Raw genomic sequence first — 16641 nt, 5'->3', positions numbered from 1 at the left:
CACTTTCTTATTTTCTGCAATTACCTTTTAAAGTCGGCAAATTTGCCGATTGCATTAAAAAAATGTACTTAATGGGATGATGAGCGGCGACAATCAAGAATTACACCCGACGGTACATCGAGTTAAGGGAGAACATTACAAAGACGATAATGACTTAAACGACATAATGTACTTTTAATGTTACTAGCTAAGTAAGTATAAATTACCTTTAACAAACTAAGAGCTTAAGAAGTTTTTAAGTTAAACAAAAAAATATGTGTGATCGTTATAAAATAATAAATTCACTCTTATACGTATGTTTATTAACTAAATCCGTAGAAGTGTTGTATTACACTCGCGAAGCAGGTCACACCAAAATGGCATATTAATAGCGGCCATCAAAGAGACTACACTTGCAAAAAGTCCATAAAGTTATGTCGTCCAGTCGATTTCCACATGTGTGGATAGTTTTCGCGACAGATGGCCCGTGACTCACTAACCTGTTGCCGCTCGTATACGTTTCCAATGTAATCGAGATGACAATATTTATAAATCATTTTAGCCCAGTATTAGATAAAAAAGCGATCTAAACATGTCCATTAAGACGAAATTAAAAACTTTGTTAGCTATTAAACGACCGCTCCTGTTTGTTAAACTTCAAGATATCAAATGTCTAGTCTATAAGGTATGACATCAGCGTGTTACCATGAACGAACACGGTTGTAAAAAATGACATCATTAACAAAGAAATTAAATTGTCCAAATCACTGTGGTGACGTCATTCGGTGCCTATGAGAAGCATATTCTTTATTGTATTTAACCTTTCAAGTGCGGTTCTTTAGAGATGCAAATCGTGCCGTGTCAGTGGTCGCAGTGAGAACAGGTCCATTGTGTCGGTACAGCGGAGGTGTCAGGCGGTCACCTCACTTATCTCTTATTTCATTATCATGTTTACGATAATATTATCAGGTTTGGTATCTACGTGCGCCCGCTCCCGTGACGATTCCGCCTAATTAAACAGTCGCGGCCGAGTCATTAATATTGTTCAAGTCACCGTACCGTCTAGATTAAAACTACTGCTATCACGATGCTATTTCACGGCAGCTACAATGCGATCGATAAAACTCATAATAAAATTAAAAACACCTCAACTGTACGCATATAAAGATCACCTACCATCAAAATGTTTCACCTACATGAATTTATATTGCAAGAATATAATCTCAAAAATTTTCAGGAAATATTTAATTATGACGATGACAAGTAAACAGAGATATTCCTGGGTGAACATTCTTATTTATTAAAGAGTTTCACTTTCAAATTTTATAATTTCAGATTGAAATATCTCTTAGAATCCCTTATCTAACCGTTGCGGACATGAAATAATTTCTAACAATCAGATCATACGTTGACCTTAAAAAAATAATACTCGGAAGACTATTATCACCATGTCACCCATTTGACAATTCAACTCTGAGAATTAAGAATTGAAAATGCGCAGTGTCATCCTAATGAGCAATGCCTAATAGACAAGGAAAAATTAGTGGAGAATTCAAAGAAATGTTGCTTATTTATTACAATCCATGACCAATGCCGTCATTCATACATGTAGGTAGGCGCAAATATTGAATGTCGCAATTACGCAACAAGATCAAAACATTAAGATTAAAGCTTGTAAGAGGAAACACATTTTCCTATTCAGCGAACTACTCCTACAAATAAGAAAAGTCCCCTTGAAAAAATATTTTCAGTATGTTAGCTAAAGAAAATTATTTGTACTCACAGTTTAAATCTCCAGGGCACGTTTTACAGCATCTGCCGGGAAGCAGAACTGGAGTATCACAAGACGGTTCCGGACACTCGTTCTTGATATTCCGACAGTGAACCTTAGCCACTACACGCCGTTTCTTTTGCACCTGTGAAAGATCACTAGTATAAAATAACAGTTATTAAGATTAGTATTTAAAAGATGGTATTGTTTGAAAATACGTACCGCAACACACTCACATTTGATGCAGTACATGACGCCGAAGGGCGGGCCCAGGTCTGCAAACCACTTGGAACCGAGCTCCATTGCTTGTTTGCCGAACAAACATTCTGTAACAAAAAACAGGCATATTACAATATTTTTTTAATTTGCACAAAATACAAGATAACTGTAAGTGTACAGTTATCAAGATAACTGTAAGTGTATCGATATAAAAAATTTCAGTATTTACAGCAATTCAAAATATGACGGATCTGTTTTCCCGCGTTTTGCATTCCATGTGACAGATAGATTTCATTCCCCAACACAACCTCATTTGAAAATAGAATGTTCAGACGATTTTTTTTTTTTGAGCAATAAACATTTTCCAAGGAGTTCTTAACATGCAATGAGAACATACTACAATAAAGAAAACAACATGAGTAAACATTGAAGGAGTACGATTATACTGCTTTATATAAACTCTAAACAAATATTCATCTGCAGTAATGCGGCACTTTATCTTAAATATCAGTTTGCAGCAAGTATTATTGTCAAATCAAAATAGTCACAGTTTATGGAGAAGAAAAGTCGACTTATCATTTTACATGAATTATCATGATGTAGAAAAAATATTTCTTAAAGTATTATATGCAGTAGTTAAGTGATTTTAAGAGTGATATGGTTCCTGGAAGTCCTTTACGCGAAATCTACTGAACAGATTTTTATGAAAACATTCTTGATACTCTGAACTGGAGTCTAGCACTACATAATATTAGACGACCATACTTCTGAGGCAGTAAGTAGTTAAGTTCAAACCGCGACTAGTGTTTATACAAGTCAAAGGAGGTAGACATTCGAAAGGGGCGAATAAAGGAAATTACCTTTTTTTAATTCAAAAAGGTATTACACAATGGACTGGGTAGCTGTTATGCCCGCGTTAATAAGTTTAAGCCTTCAACATTTATAGTACTCTATATAATTTGATTTATAAGTTAGCAGCTATGGTGCCTGCAAGCCCAGGTTAACAAGTTGCATTTACATACCGAACTCGTGAGTCGTGAGCGAACATCTAAAAATAAAAGTTGCATCGTAGTGTTAAAATGAATGTAAGTAAGTTTATACGCGTGCGTGTAAAATGTCACTTCTTATACTAGGTATATCTATCTGCAAGGAATGTTTTGGATCTCGCTTACAATAGTCGATATTCTTACAAAACAATGATGCTATGTCTGCTATGCTTCAGAGCAGCAACAATTTTTTATATTTTTAAAGATGGGACCGACGAGAAGTGAGGAGACAAAATGGGGAGGCCTTTGCCCAGCAAATATAGGCTAAGCAATATAGGCTAAGAAAAAAAAAAGATGGGACTCTCGTTTTCCTTCCTTGCGCTCAGTTTGATGTTCACCCAGTATGCGAAATAAGTGTTGTTATTCGACCAGTACGTCGTCATTTAAAGTAAGACATAACTCGCTGTGGATTTTATGAGAGAATTGCAACAGCACAATGTTATTGTCCCTAAATTGGCTGGTTCATACGCCTGATATGGTCCCTCCCCCGTCTCTCTTCACCCCCGGTAACCCCGCCTTTTTTGTGTCAGTTGCAGCAACAATTACCCACGTATACAAACTAGATCATAACTTGAAACAGACTATTTTAAAACATAATCTTAAGGAGTTAAAGTTGCCAGTTCTTTGGTTAGTAAATGTACATGTGCAACATGCATCGCTTTAACTTCTTGAGTCATTATGTCTACTTCTTCTGCACTTAGTGCAATATGTGCACTTTCGATAGGTGTATATAAATATGAACTATGCAATACTAATGTATTTTATCTAAGTCAGTGACATTAAGCAATATTTGGGAAGTCATAGCACAATTTCAAATGTAATATTCGTGCTTTTGTTAGCATTTACAATGCAGTAATGTAAGTTTGCTATTGGATTAGGGAAATTAAATGGAGTTACTAAAATCTTAATAGGTATTAATAGTTGTGTAATGCATGGCCCAAGCAAATGGACAGCAAGCGATTAGGTGTCGCGGATAGATTCACTATCAGATGCGTCGGGTCGATAAGGTGGCCGGCCTCTATATATAGGCGTCACTGTTATCTTCCTCTCGTAACTATTTAATTAACCTCACTCCGGAGTGCACTGATAACGAATGAGACATGTTGCGTGAGAACATATTGCTCTTGGTGCCCATTTACTACTTACATTGCCGTTAATCTAGACGGAGTTTTAAAGTCAGACAAAGCTTTTAAATGTTTCAAGCTTGGACAGAAGAGACATGCGACAGATTTTCTTAAAAAAATAAAGTGTGTTACAACAAAGAGCTAAAGTGGGCGACAGATAACTATAATGGAAGTAGACGATACAAACACGTAGTGTCAGACGACGTCACGCGTAATGAGGAAGAAGGGTGACGCCGGTGATGCGCCGGCGACCCATATTCAGGATGCAACGATCAATACGTATTGCGTTACCAAAGAGATACTGCCCACATTATCTCCGTACTTTATTACAGAATTTGCACAAGTACGCACGTCAATTTCATTAAAATTGAAAATTATGAATGCAGCTCAAAAAGAAAGTACTTGTTTATTATTATTTCCTTTCATGTGCGTGGAGTGCCAAAAAAGCATTATTTACTGTCACACCTACTCGATCGTTAACACCGCGGAGGGATGCGCGGGCGCAGGCTCGCCGACACGTCGCCCCTCACACACCACCTATTTTATAAGCCGCTCGTGTTTCTGAACTTTTCAATGTGTGTATATAAAAATATTATCTCTGACATGATTTAGGCATATAAAGTGAGGCGAGACATCGCGTAACCTTCCTTTCGTTTTCTCGGAAACGTTGGCGATGAGCCAGAAACGCTTTGCCAGGGAAATGAAGTATTGGCGTCGCCCGTCTTATACTTCTTTCACGATCTGTTTATGGAATGTACTCGATACGACCCGCTGTTTATTTTGAATTTATCGTCCACATATTGAAAAAAAACATACTTTTATGTATTAGCCTAGCCCATCCTCTTCACTAAATCTATTACTCCGTAATTCAATGGGCATAAAAGTAAGTAGGATATTGTAAATAACGTAATCGCGTTTACTAATGCATACAAAATCAGCGTTAAAATACAATGACCATATTTCATAAATGAATGTCCTCTGTCTCAGTCCACATATAGATCCCGTCTTGGTACAATTTGTAATCTCCAGAGCGTGGCATGTTCGACCGGCCTCAGGGTTACTACATTGTGTCATAGCGTTGCATAGATCACGATAACTATGAGCTGCATGTCAAACCAGAAGTATATGGTCGGCTCATTGAAGTGTGCGCAAGTCGCTTCAATAAATCCTCTACATAAAAGGGTTGAAAGAGGCGTGCGCCGTATTTCAGCGCGCGTGGGCAGCGCATAAATTGTTCGTTCTGAATTAGCCTTAAGCAGGATATTTTGACATTCATTCTGCCGACACGCTGACTAGTTTACACTCGCACTCCAAGTGTGGAAATGTTTCACGATACGATACCACCGAACAGATTACCATTCATCATCCGTCACTAACACATTCAACACCGTACACCGCAGCGGTTAACGAGTTCAAGTATTGGCTTTCTTTTTACAATGTTTTTGTTCAAAACACAGTGTGTATCGGAGCAACAGAGAAGTGCGGTACACGTTGTGTAGGCCACTCGCCGCAGATCAGTCAATTCGCTTTGATCACTGTATCAGTGTATCATTAGATGCACACACCCACACGCCGAATGATTGCTCATTGTGCCGCCCCTTGGCGTTCACTTAATATTACGTATACATCAACTGTGACGCTATCATACCCAACCCACGACTACTAACTATAGCCGTGTTATGCTACAGCACCATAGTTTTCTTGACGTTCTTTATTTTGTGCCAAACTGAGACGCGAGCTTATTTGCTATCAAACAATGAAGTGAAACTGTTTGTTACCTTAAGCGACTTCTCGTTTCATTTCAATTTTGCCTGTATTAGTCAAAGAGCATGGGCAAAGTCCTCATAGCCTATTATTACTTGTATTCCTTTTTCAGACGTCAATGAGACGTTTTATTTTACGTCTATATTGAAATGTATAAAAATAGACAGTCCTAATTTAGGTCGGCATTGCTTATTATTTTTGTGATTTGGCTGACATCGTCTCATATATGAGTTAACAATCCCTTACAAACGCTAGTCGCTAGTCAGGCCTGTAAAAATAGTGTGCGACATGATTCGGTAGGTGAGTCCTCAGGTGTTGCCGCGGGCGGCGCGCGGCTGCGGCGAGGCGCGGGTATTATGTAAAGCGCGGAGTATCGAGTGTCACCGACAGGTGTCTATCGCGCTAATAAGAATTACAGCACATTGATTTGATCAACCGCTCCAATGAATCAACTGTAACACTGCTATTACGCGTTTAATAAACACATCAGTAATCTGAATGAATCAACGTCGGTCACGCGTGCATTTCCAGCGGTGCGAAGCGCGTCCTACCGGTGCAACAAATAGCTTTATGGTGTTATAATGGACCGCGTTATTTACAAAACTATAAACTACGGTATGTTCTTTAGTAGCTCAAATCCGTCCAGTGTTAAAAGTACACGGTTTTTTGACGGCAGCTTGTAAAACTAATTATATTAACCAACGGCAAACTATTCAGTACCTACCTAATTGAATGTAGAGTGCCTATACACTATAGTTCGGGTGCCGTGCCTATCCAAAGGGAAAATTTAACTTTATTAGACTGGAATCCGTGCGAAAGTCCAACTCGCACTTGCATCGTTTATTATACGTATATTTTTCCAATTCACTCCAATATAATGCACAAGGTTAGAATATCGTACGAACCTACAAAATGTTGTAAAAAAAACTGTATGTAACTACTATAATAAATTGAAAAATTATCGGAATAATGATGTCATCTTCTCATATTAATAATTATATTTTATTTCGGTATTGTTAATTTACTTTAAATAAAAAATAAGCGCGTTTTGTGTCACCAACACCTGCACTAAAGTTCTCAAGTTACATCAATTTATAAATATTAATTGGTATAATCTATATCATAAAGTTAAAGATTTTTTTTAATATTCATTCAAATTAATATTTCAACATTTAAGTTGATAGCTTCAATCTCATATTGGCTATCATATATGTATGTAGGTACCTACAAACCTACCTTTTCTACCTAAGCCAGTTTGTAGGTAGGTAGCTATCTTGTACATCATTTTGATTACAGTTAGGTACTAACTATTGTAAAAGGAAGATAATCATATTATACTACTTTTGCATCATTTCCCTGAACTCCGATTGTGATAAAATTGTTTGAAATCAAAGGCATTGTTTCAGTACGTTACACAAAGTCTTGAAACAAGTGGGAATTTCTTGGAAAACTGCAGAATTATCATACTCATGAATTCACCTTGTTGTGCAAATAAACCAACAAGATGGTTGTTTTTTGATTATTAAACGTGTGAACTGAATTAATTAGCGTCGATTAAAAGCGAGTTGAAATAATTGGTGCAATAAAAACTGTTAATGTCAACTCTTGCATAGTTGCTGAAGATGTGGACGGCAGTCGATAAACTTTTGTCTACTCGAATATGTGTTTGTATTGTACGCTCATTTTATTATGTTAATCGACTCGCCAACGCACCACCACACAGGTCGACAGTCTGACAACGACTGACTCCCCACCGCTCGATCCGGTATTTATAACCGAGTGACGTATGCGCACGAGGCGTCATAATAATGACATAACCTATACAATGATGCACATGTACCTGCATACACTACATCTCTCCCTTGTTGTTTTGATTTTAACCTTGTTTCAAAAAGTCCAACAATCAAACTCATAAATATTTTGGTAATTTCTTAAAGATCTATCAAACACCTGCAGCACAACAAAACCACGCTATCAGATCAGTCCACCGATCACACTGCCATCAAACTGATTTACTTTGTTCCGTTTCCATTTCATTTCCCTTTCCATTTAAGGAGACGACAGATATCGGTGATACTGCAGGACACTACATCCCTTCCCTTGTGAAATAAACATAAATAAAAATCCGTCCCTTTGCAGACGGTAACATACCAGCATCTGCTTCAGGCTCAACAAGACAAATTCGTAGCAGTGATATCAGGCCGGCAAGTTTAACTTCAGGTTTTGTAGCCGCTGTTCCGGCCCTGTATTATATCTACACTAGAGATGATCCGTCCATTTGGCAGACATCCCGCCAATCAGTCCATGTGAAATCAAGCAAGTCTGAAATATTGCTGTGCCTTCAGATAATGAGCACTCATCTTGCTTGGTTCGACTTCACTTAAAACTGATACAGAATGCATTGTTCCAAGGTAAAAGATCGGCATTAGGGTACCTCATCAATGCTTTTCACTCATTCAAAACCGTACGAGCCGTACGAGGAAAGTAATCACATAAGATCGTCCCAATTGAATGGTGACCTAGATGGACTGTTTCCAATTTGATGATGACCATATACTTTGTCACCCATTTAATGGCGACCACATACTTTGTCTCCAATTTAATGGTGACTCTATACTTTGTCACCCATTTAATGGTGACCACATACTTTGTCTCCAATTTAATGGTGACCACATACTTTGTCTCCAATTTAATGGTGACCACATACTTTGTCTCCAATTTAATGGCGACCACATATTTTGTCACCAATTTAATGGTTTAAATTGTAGTTCTATGTACGAGTTAAGTACTTTGTGTGCCTTGTAAGCAAGAGAATGCTAACTCAACTAATTTTGGTAATATGTAGTTTTTAATTTGAGAGTGGAATATCAAAGCCTATCATTATCTCAGCAATGTAACAAACAATCTGGTCTTCAACCCTATTGATCAGCGCTAGTACTTTGCACGTTTCTGCTAGTACACTCGCTGAAATTCTGATATAGGCTTTAAATACCCTACATCAATGTATGTCCAATATCTAGTCAAGAAACTGTAAGCTTCTTAGCATTCAACACCCAACATATGAATACCTTACTGCATATAATAGTTGGAAGCGACCTGCATCCAGCGTCTTCCGGTGACCTTTATAAGGTCGTCTTTATAAGGTATCTGTGGAGATCAAAGGGGGAGGCCTATGTTCAGCAGTGGACGTCCTATGGCTGAGATGATGATGATGATGATGATGATATAATAGTGCGATAGGAATACTTATATTTCGGTTAGGCATCCAAGAACACTATTATCACCGGACATTGCGTTCTGTAATGTTTGTTTGCTTTTATTAATGTGGTTTTCAAAAATTAAAGTAGTCAAAGAATTATTATGCTTTGATGGTAAGCTTTTTAGTGTCATGGTTACATATTTAACTAATTATATTATTAGATTTTAACTAATTAGAACCATATTATGTAACGAACGCACTTTAACAGGTGTCACTAACTTTGCACTATATATTTTGAAGCTGTGACATTCTGCATCACCATAAAATAGAAGAGTCCCTGACCCTCAACTCATGCTCTTCTTCCTTTCAACAAGGCAGCTCACAAACAGTTTTCTAGTCGATGCAATTTTCCTTTTGCAAAACAACCGCTAAACTTTCTAAAACATTTGTCTACACATAGATAAATGTGGGATTCTAATTCTATATCTCAATTTCATGAGCAGCTATGCTGCTCTCATGTCATACTTGACCTCATCAATTTGATGATCAGCTTTGTGCTGCTTCCATTTTTAATATTTTACGCTTTTCCAATTTCATGACCGCGTATAGGTAACGTAATATATATATTTTTTTTTTATGTAAGTATAGTTGGCTGCATAAGTATGTTTATAGTTTCGTTCAAAAGCGCTTACCCTTTATTGCAGCTGACTTTATCTACGTTGTTTTAGTTAGACAACCAGAATATAAAAATATTATTATCTTTTATAGGGACAGCACCCCAGTAAATTTTTAAACGATTTGGTGACTAAGGGCAATTTTACTTCCTATACTTTAAGGAACACTTACTCAGATTATATTTTGCAGTAGGACTTAGGAACTTAATAATATTTTAGTTATTATTAACCAAATGTCGACGCAACTGTGTAGTTTAATTAGCACAAAAGAGTAATAAATGTCGATAAATGTAAATAGTGATAAAGTTCTTTACCTCTCATGCGAGTCCAATTGTCTTACGGTAACCTAAGATTGGTGTTCTAAGATCAATTATTATTAACCCTAACGCTATGGACACAAGACATTATTTTGTTAATAGATATCCATCCCATCACCCATATGGATCTTATCTTATGGGATGGGTTGAGGAAATTACACAACTTTATATTACAAGTAGGTGTGCACTTCAAGAATATATTAATGTGATGATTTATTAACTTGAGATCAATAAATGGATTCTATTTCATATATGTTCATATATGGTTACGTTATTCGCTCCTATGGAAGCATATTCTTCCACAACTCTCAATGTACTTATACTGCTTATTGGTACTGCAATACTGTAAAACATAATTTGCAAATAACAATATTATAATGAGGGCCACTTTGTTAAACTATTTGTAAACACCAATGTAAATCAATAAAAAAGAGGCTAAGATACCAATTAAAATTCATTCAAGCCTGAGTCTTGAAGGTTTTAAAAGCACACGCAATCATCAACTTTTGAGAACTTGATTGCAACAATCATCCATGAGCTAATCATCATTAGACAGTTCCCAGAGTAAGTATCTACATTGGAACTCCTTCCAGGTATCATCCTTAAAAGATTTTTTGTCACAGATGAGAAGGCCCAGTTGGGTAAATGATGATGATGTCCTCCTAGCCGATTATCGGCTACGGCGGCTGTACTCACGTAAGGGGATTAGCCAACTGCGCAGGACATATTATAGTGCACAAGCATTTGCGCAGACACAGGTGCACTCACTGTTCCTTCACTCTCATAACCCGATGGGACGGCAATCCGACACGACCGGAAAGAGATCAGGCGCAGGACCGACATTTACGTGCTTTCCGATGCACGGGTGTATCAATCACCAACTTCCAGGCCCGACCCGGGAATCGAACCCGAGACCTCGTGCTCAGCAGCCGCGCTTGCGACAGCTAGACCAACGAGGCAGTTGGGTAGATAAAGTAGCATTGTCAAATAAATCACAGATTGCTCCAATGCTTAGTTTTATATCAACCTAAAGTACTGAAATTACAATTGTGAGCTAGCATGTTTACCAAAGATTCTATCTATTGAATACCAAAATTTTGATCCACATTTTCCAGCTAGTATTGCTGCTTGTATGCTGTTCTACTGTTCTGTATCTTCTGGAATATCTCTGTTGTATAACAACCTCTTTAATATAGCAAAATAAAGTAAAAGTATTGAAATTATACCTAGGGTGACTGAGCAACTGTTATAATTAACACTATTATGGGTAGGCAACCCACTAGAGGTGTTGATGGACTTGGATGTTGTGCATAGGTGAATACATACCAGTATACCTGGGCGAGTTCTTCAACATACATGGCCAACCTACTACGGTCCCTCAATGTGCTGTTTGTTTAACTAGATACCTAGCACATGTTTGTCATTTGTAGAACCGTTGAGTATATAACCCACCAGTTTGTTCTTGTAATATCCTCTATATTGCAAGCACTTGAATTAAGTTAGTTAAGTACCAGAACAATATAGCAGGTATAAGTTGTTGACTAGACTCTGAGAAGTTAAGTTTGGAAGCTTTTTATGATCCAAATCACCGGGCACAGAAAATATAAAAATTATCAAGATTTACTATTTAGTTGTTGCAGTAGTTGACAACTATCGCCAGATAATTTATGCGTGTACAGTCAATTGAATGACCAGTAGACGTTCACTACCGTTAACTGTCAAGCTGTCAATTTAATGACCAGTAGATATAGACTACTGCCAACTGTCAAGCTGTCAATTTAATGACCAGTAGATATAGACTACTGCCAACTGCCAAGCTGTCAATTTAATGACCAGTAGATATACACTACTGCCAACCATCAAGCTGTCAATTCAATGACCAGTAGATATAGACTACTGCCAACAATCAGGCTGTCAATTTAATGACCAGTAGATACACACTACTGCCAACTGTCAAGCTGTCAATTTAATGACCAGTAGATATAGACTACTGCCAACTGCCAAGCTGTCAATTTAATGACCAGTAGATATACACTACTGCCATCAAGCTGTCAATTCAATGCCCAGTAGATATAGACTACTGCCAACAATCAGGCTGTCAATTTAATGACCAGTAGATACACACTACTGCCAACCATCAAGCTGTCAATTCAATGACCAGTAGATATAGACTACTGCCAACAATCAGGCTGTCAATTTAATGACCAGTAGATACACACTACTGCCAACTGCCAAGCTGTCAATCTAATGACCAGTAGATACACGCTACTGCCAACTGCCAAGCTGTCAATCTAATGACCAGTAGATATACACTACTGCTAACCGTCAAGCTGTCAATTTAATGACCAGCAGATTTTTGGAATAGAATAGGTCTTTATTTGCTTAGAATGCAGGCACTTACAAAATAGGATTGTAAACAACATAATAAGATCCGTGTACATTCCGCCTTGTTGGCATGCAAGCACAACAATTATTAAACACAATTGATTATAAGGCAAATAGGTTATTGTATTATATCCTCTAGGAAATCCCACCACTGCTAAAGTCGTCTTGACGACAATTCAACAACCAGCAACTTTATATTGCTTCCAATAAATGCCTATTATTGAATAAACTTTGATGCAGGTTTAAGAATGAGTAAACTGATCACCAAGTAATGATTTTGTATTATAAATTACTCATTTGATAAATATTAGCACCTGCAATAAATATTGCTACTTCCATTAGAATTGTAACAAGGTAAACTTAAACAAAGAATTACGTAAAAAGGTTAAAATTTGTTTGCAATTCGGGTGATACATACATGAACATAAAAGTTATGTATACTTTGTCATTCTACTCTCTTCCCTTCCTTCTTTCCTTTTGCTCTTTTTAATATGATTGAATATTAACATCGGTCAGAGGTTACTTGTTGTCAAAGCTTATTTAGCATACATTAATTTGGTATAGGCATGAATAGGACAAATTATTTAGTATAACCTTGTATATCAAATATTTTTCTGGATCACAGAACTAATAGGTAGTTCAAAATTATAAAAATTAGATAATAGGTAACTGTTGGTCCAAACACTCACGGTTTTATCCTCGTCGCCAATGTATTGTACGCTCATTTTATTATGTTAATCGACTCGCCAACGCACCACCACACAGGTCGACAGTCTGACAACGACTGACTCCCCACCGCTCGATCCGGTATTTATAACCGAGTGACGTATGCGCACGAGGCGTCATAATAATGACATAACCTATACAATGATGCACATGTACCTGCATACACTACAGTGTTATTATGTGCTATTTCTTTATAGTTATAATAACTACAAAAACTACTTTAGCAGAAGTAATTTACACACTGAAAGAATGTCAAAGTTTGGTATTCTACAATTAGTTGAGGTCTTGTATAAGATTTTACATATTTTCATTTCATAAATCGATTCGAGAAGCCGCGACTCCCAATCAGTCTGTTTGTTTGTTTAATAAAATTATGACATGCACTTTATTTAACGAGGCGCGACTCAGACAGCATCAAACCGACGCGACGCGACGCCTGGCCCCGATTAAAGCTTTATAAAATCGTCATAACTCGCTGCGACCAACAGACTAATGCTTTTGTTTTATTCTCAGACTAGCTTGGAACAAACACGAAAAAATAAAGACATTTGTTTCATACCTTACAGTTAACAACAGAAAAACTTTTCATCTATATTTACATGTGTTCTCGAATCTACTGCATGCAAATCCTGTCTGTGCTAAATGATAAATGTTTAATAAATTTAATAATAAAAAATGCCATACATTTCTCATAGTTATATGCTCTTCATGTGTCATCGCTGTTGCTCCCGGCGGACAATAAATTATTTTTACAAAAACATTTGAACACGGTGCAAGAAAACAAACTGGCTATGCATAATACTTGATATTAATAGATGCTGTAACGAGATAGAGAATAGTAAAAGACTTAGAGCTGGAAATATAATAATATTTACATAGCAGATCCGATTTATCGATGAGCTCAGTATTGAATAAACAGTTTGTGAAGGTATCTCGATTTCATTAATAAAATACTAATTGGCAGTTTTACTTAAGTTAATTTGTGCAGCATCGCGATCGGTATGACGATGCGGCGACACGGAGGCGTCACCGTCTCGCGAAATCCGCGGGAGATGTTATCCTGGCAATAGGCCGTTTTATAGTTGTGGTCGAGTGTTATCGTCCTCGCTTACATTATGTACACGGAATATCCATTGCAAGGTTGACGACATCGGCGCCGGCGCGCCTTCCTGCTCCTACAGACATATCCATTCCCTTTACTGACAGGCCTCCTTAACTTCTCGCCGGTGGTCCTTAACGATTCATAACCGACTTTATCCTATTTAAATTAAAGGGCACATAAATATGCTCCTCTCATATCGAGCCCGCTAGTTATTGATAGCACCGCATATTTCTCGACACGGCTCGGTCGCGTCCAATACCAAAAAATAAAAATACAACTTTAATATTTTTCTTTGGTTGTGATGTGTGAAATAAATTGATATGCTTGATACAGATTATTTAGATCAAACTTATTAATTAAACAGATATTTAAAACATTATAATTCATTTAAAAACAAAATACGACCGTGGTAACGTTCATCAGTCGGTATCTCGGAGTATAAATTGTCTGTGTATTAATAGAGTCTCGTTTCCCTCAACTTTTATTTATTATTGTAGACTTCATTGACTGGGCCTGGCGCCTGCTTGTCGCAATTGTGACTGGTTCTTCTCGTTCTATATGTCCATAATTCAACTTATATATGTTTATTTCCAGTGTATCCTGATTAAAATGCAAGAAGGCGGCGTTAAGGCCGTTTACATTGTCGAACCAATTAGTAGGAACCATAAAAATCATACAAATCATTCTCCTTCCTTATTGAGCGCTTACGGCTTACGTCGTCCGGCGGCGTGATCTTTATTTTCTTATAATTTGGGAGCACTACTATATATCATCAGTTTTACGAGGTGTAGACAGTTTAAGTAGTACAAGGTGCAGTTAATGCGATGCTGGACACCATATCGGGACGAGCTTCGGCTTTCAGTGTTCAGCTCCGCACGTACAAATTGTGCGTAGCTCGTAAAACCGTTCGCGTACTTAATGGCTTATTATTGAATATGATAACAAAATGTCCAGGAGCGAGCAGTGGACGTGAGCCAACTTACTAAACAAAAATATCGTATATAATTTATTGGGTATCATTCTACGGATGCTTGGGGAGTGAGCGTGTCTTACAGTTGCACCTCATAAAAACAAACTTAAAAAATATTTTGCGAACATGTGTCGCCATCGAACCACGGATTTGGCCGGCGATGCATATTATGTTTCTCACGGAAAATAATCTATCTGTCATTTCGGAATAGTTTACACGGAGAAAACAAATGATGGAACATTACTTTCTGTCGAAATAAAACGTCTCGTCCTTTGTGTGTTAAGGTCACTAAACGAAATTATGAGTAATACACATCAAAATAGCATCATTTGGATGGAGATACTTTTTTATTGTATGTAGGTACATATTCCTACCAAACCGTCTTAGTTTGTGTGATCTGCAGTCTGCTAATAATGGTATAGAACATTCCGTGTGTTGCAAAAAACGGCTTTTAACCTACAATTTAATTAATAGAAGCCGTCTTTTATTGACATGTTGTTCCTTTTAAATAATCTGAGAAGTGTTACCTCATGAATCACAAAGAAGCGCAAGCGCATGTACAAAAAACGCATTGAATAGCGATACCTGTGAATGCCTTCGGCTACGCCTACCCAAATCAAATACCGCCTCACTTACTCAACAGAGTTATCAATCAGACGGCAAGAATGCAAATTTTAATTGTGCTGGGGCTGGGTGTGCGTCGCGCGATATTATGATCGCAATTTATTTGCGCGATCGCTGTGCGCCTGCGCGGGGCGGACCCGCACGCACCGCCACCGCGCTGGGGAGGGACACAACCGCCAATTATGAATAAACTAGCTCCACTACTATGTTAATAAGACTTGAGATTTTTCCTCGGCGATTTCACCAGGCGAGTACTCATTAATGGTTTTGTGGCACCGTTATCAGACCTAGTAGAAAGCCTCATAATAATCTTTGAGTGATTATGCAGATCTCCACTCTTGCGCATAATTGTAACTTTGTTTCGTAAAGCACACGAATCCATGGAATGTTAAAACAAACTTATGATTTAATGTTCAAATTAATTTGGGGTCGTACTAAGACCCTTTATAATAATAATAAATGGGGCTAACTCACAAATTCCGGTGCTTTGGAACCCAAGGCAGTCATCCAATAATTTGATATAAATCGGTTGACAGATACTGCAGTTTGAAAATATTTTTTTAATTATTTCTTAATTTGAATGTGGGTAATTTAATCTTGTTAATAAATTGTTGACATGTTATTAGATGTAATTTAAATTGAAATTCAAGATTAAACTCAATTAAACGCGTAGGTTGTGTAGCGGAGATACTGAGCTACCGGCGAGCGTGTTCTTGGGTGTACTGAAAGTGCTACAGATTG

General features: G+C 37.5%; 1 protein-coding gene across 1 annotated transcript in view; it reads right to left on the bottom strand.

Moving 5' to 3' along the window:
• The window catches only part of LOC124637494 (dorsal-ventral patterning protein Sog), a 66695-nt gene that overhangs the window by 27867 nt on the left and 22187 nt on the right, over positions 1–16641 (bottom strand). The window contains exons 2-3 of the mRNA XM_047174005.1: positions 1973–2076; positions 1763–1895 (exon numbers count right to left, since the gene is read on the bottom strand). Of these exons, the coding sequence (XP_047029961.1) occupies positions 1763–1895; positions 1973–2076 (237 nt within the window). The remainder of the gene's footprint in view (positions 1–1762; positions 1896–1972; positions 2077–16641) is intronic.

Source organism: Helicoverpa zea, chromosome 16, assembly GCF_022581195.2.
Source record: "Helicoverpa zea isolate HzStark_Cry1AcR chromosome 16, ilHelZeax1.1, whole genome shotgun sequence".
NCBI classification, from domain to species: domain Eukaryota; kingdom Metazoa; phylum Arthropoda; class Insecta; order Lepidoptera; family Noctuidae; genus Helicoverpa; species Helicoverpa zea.
The sequence above is the reverse complement of the archived record's forward strand: the minus strand, read 5'-3'. Positions and strand labels throughout refer to the sequence as shown.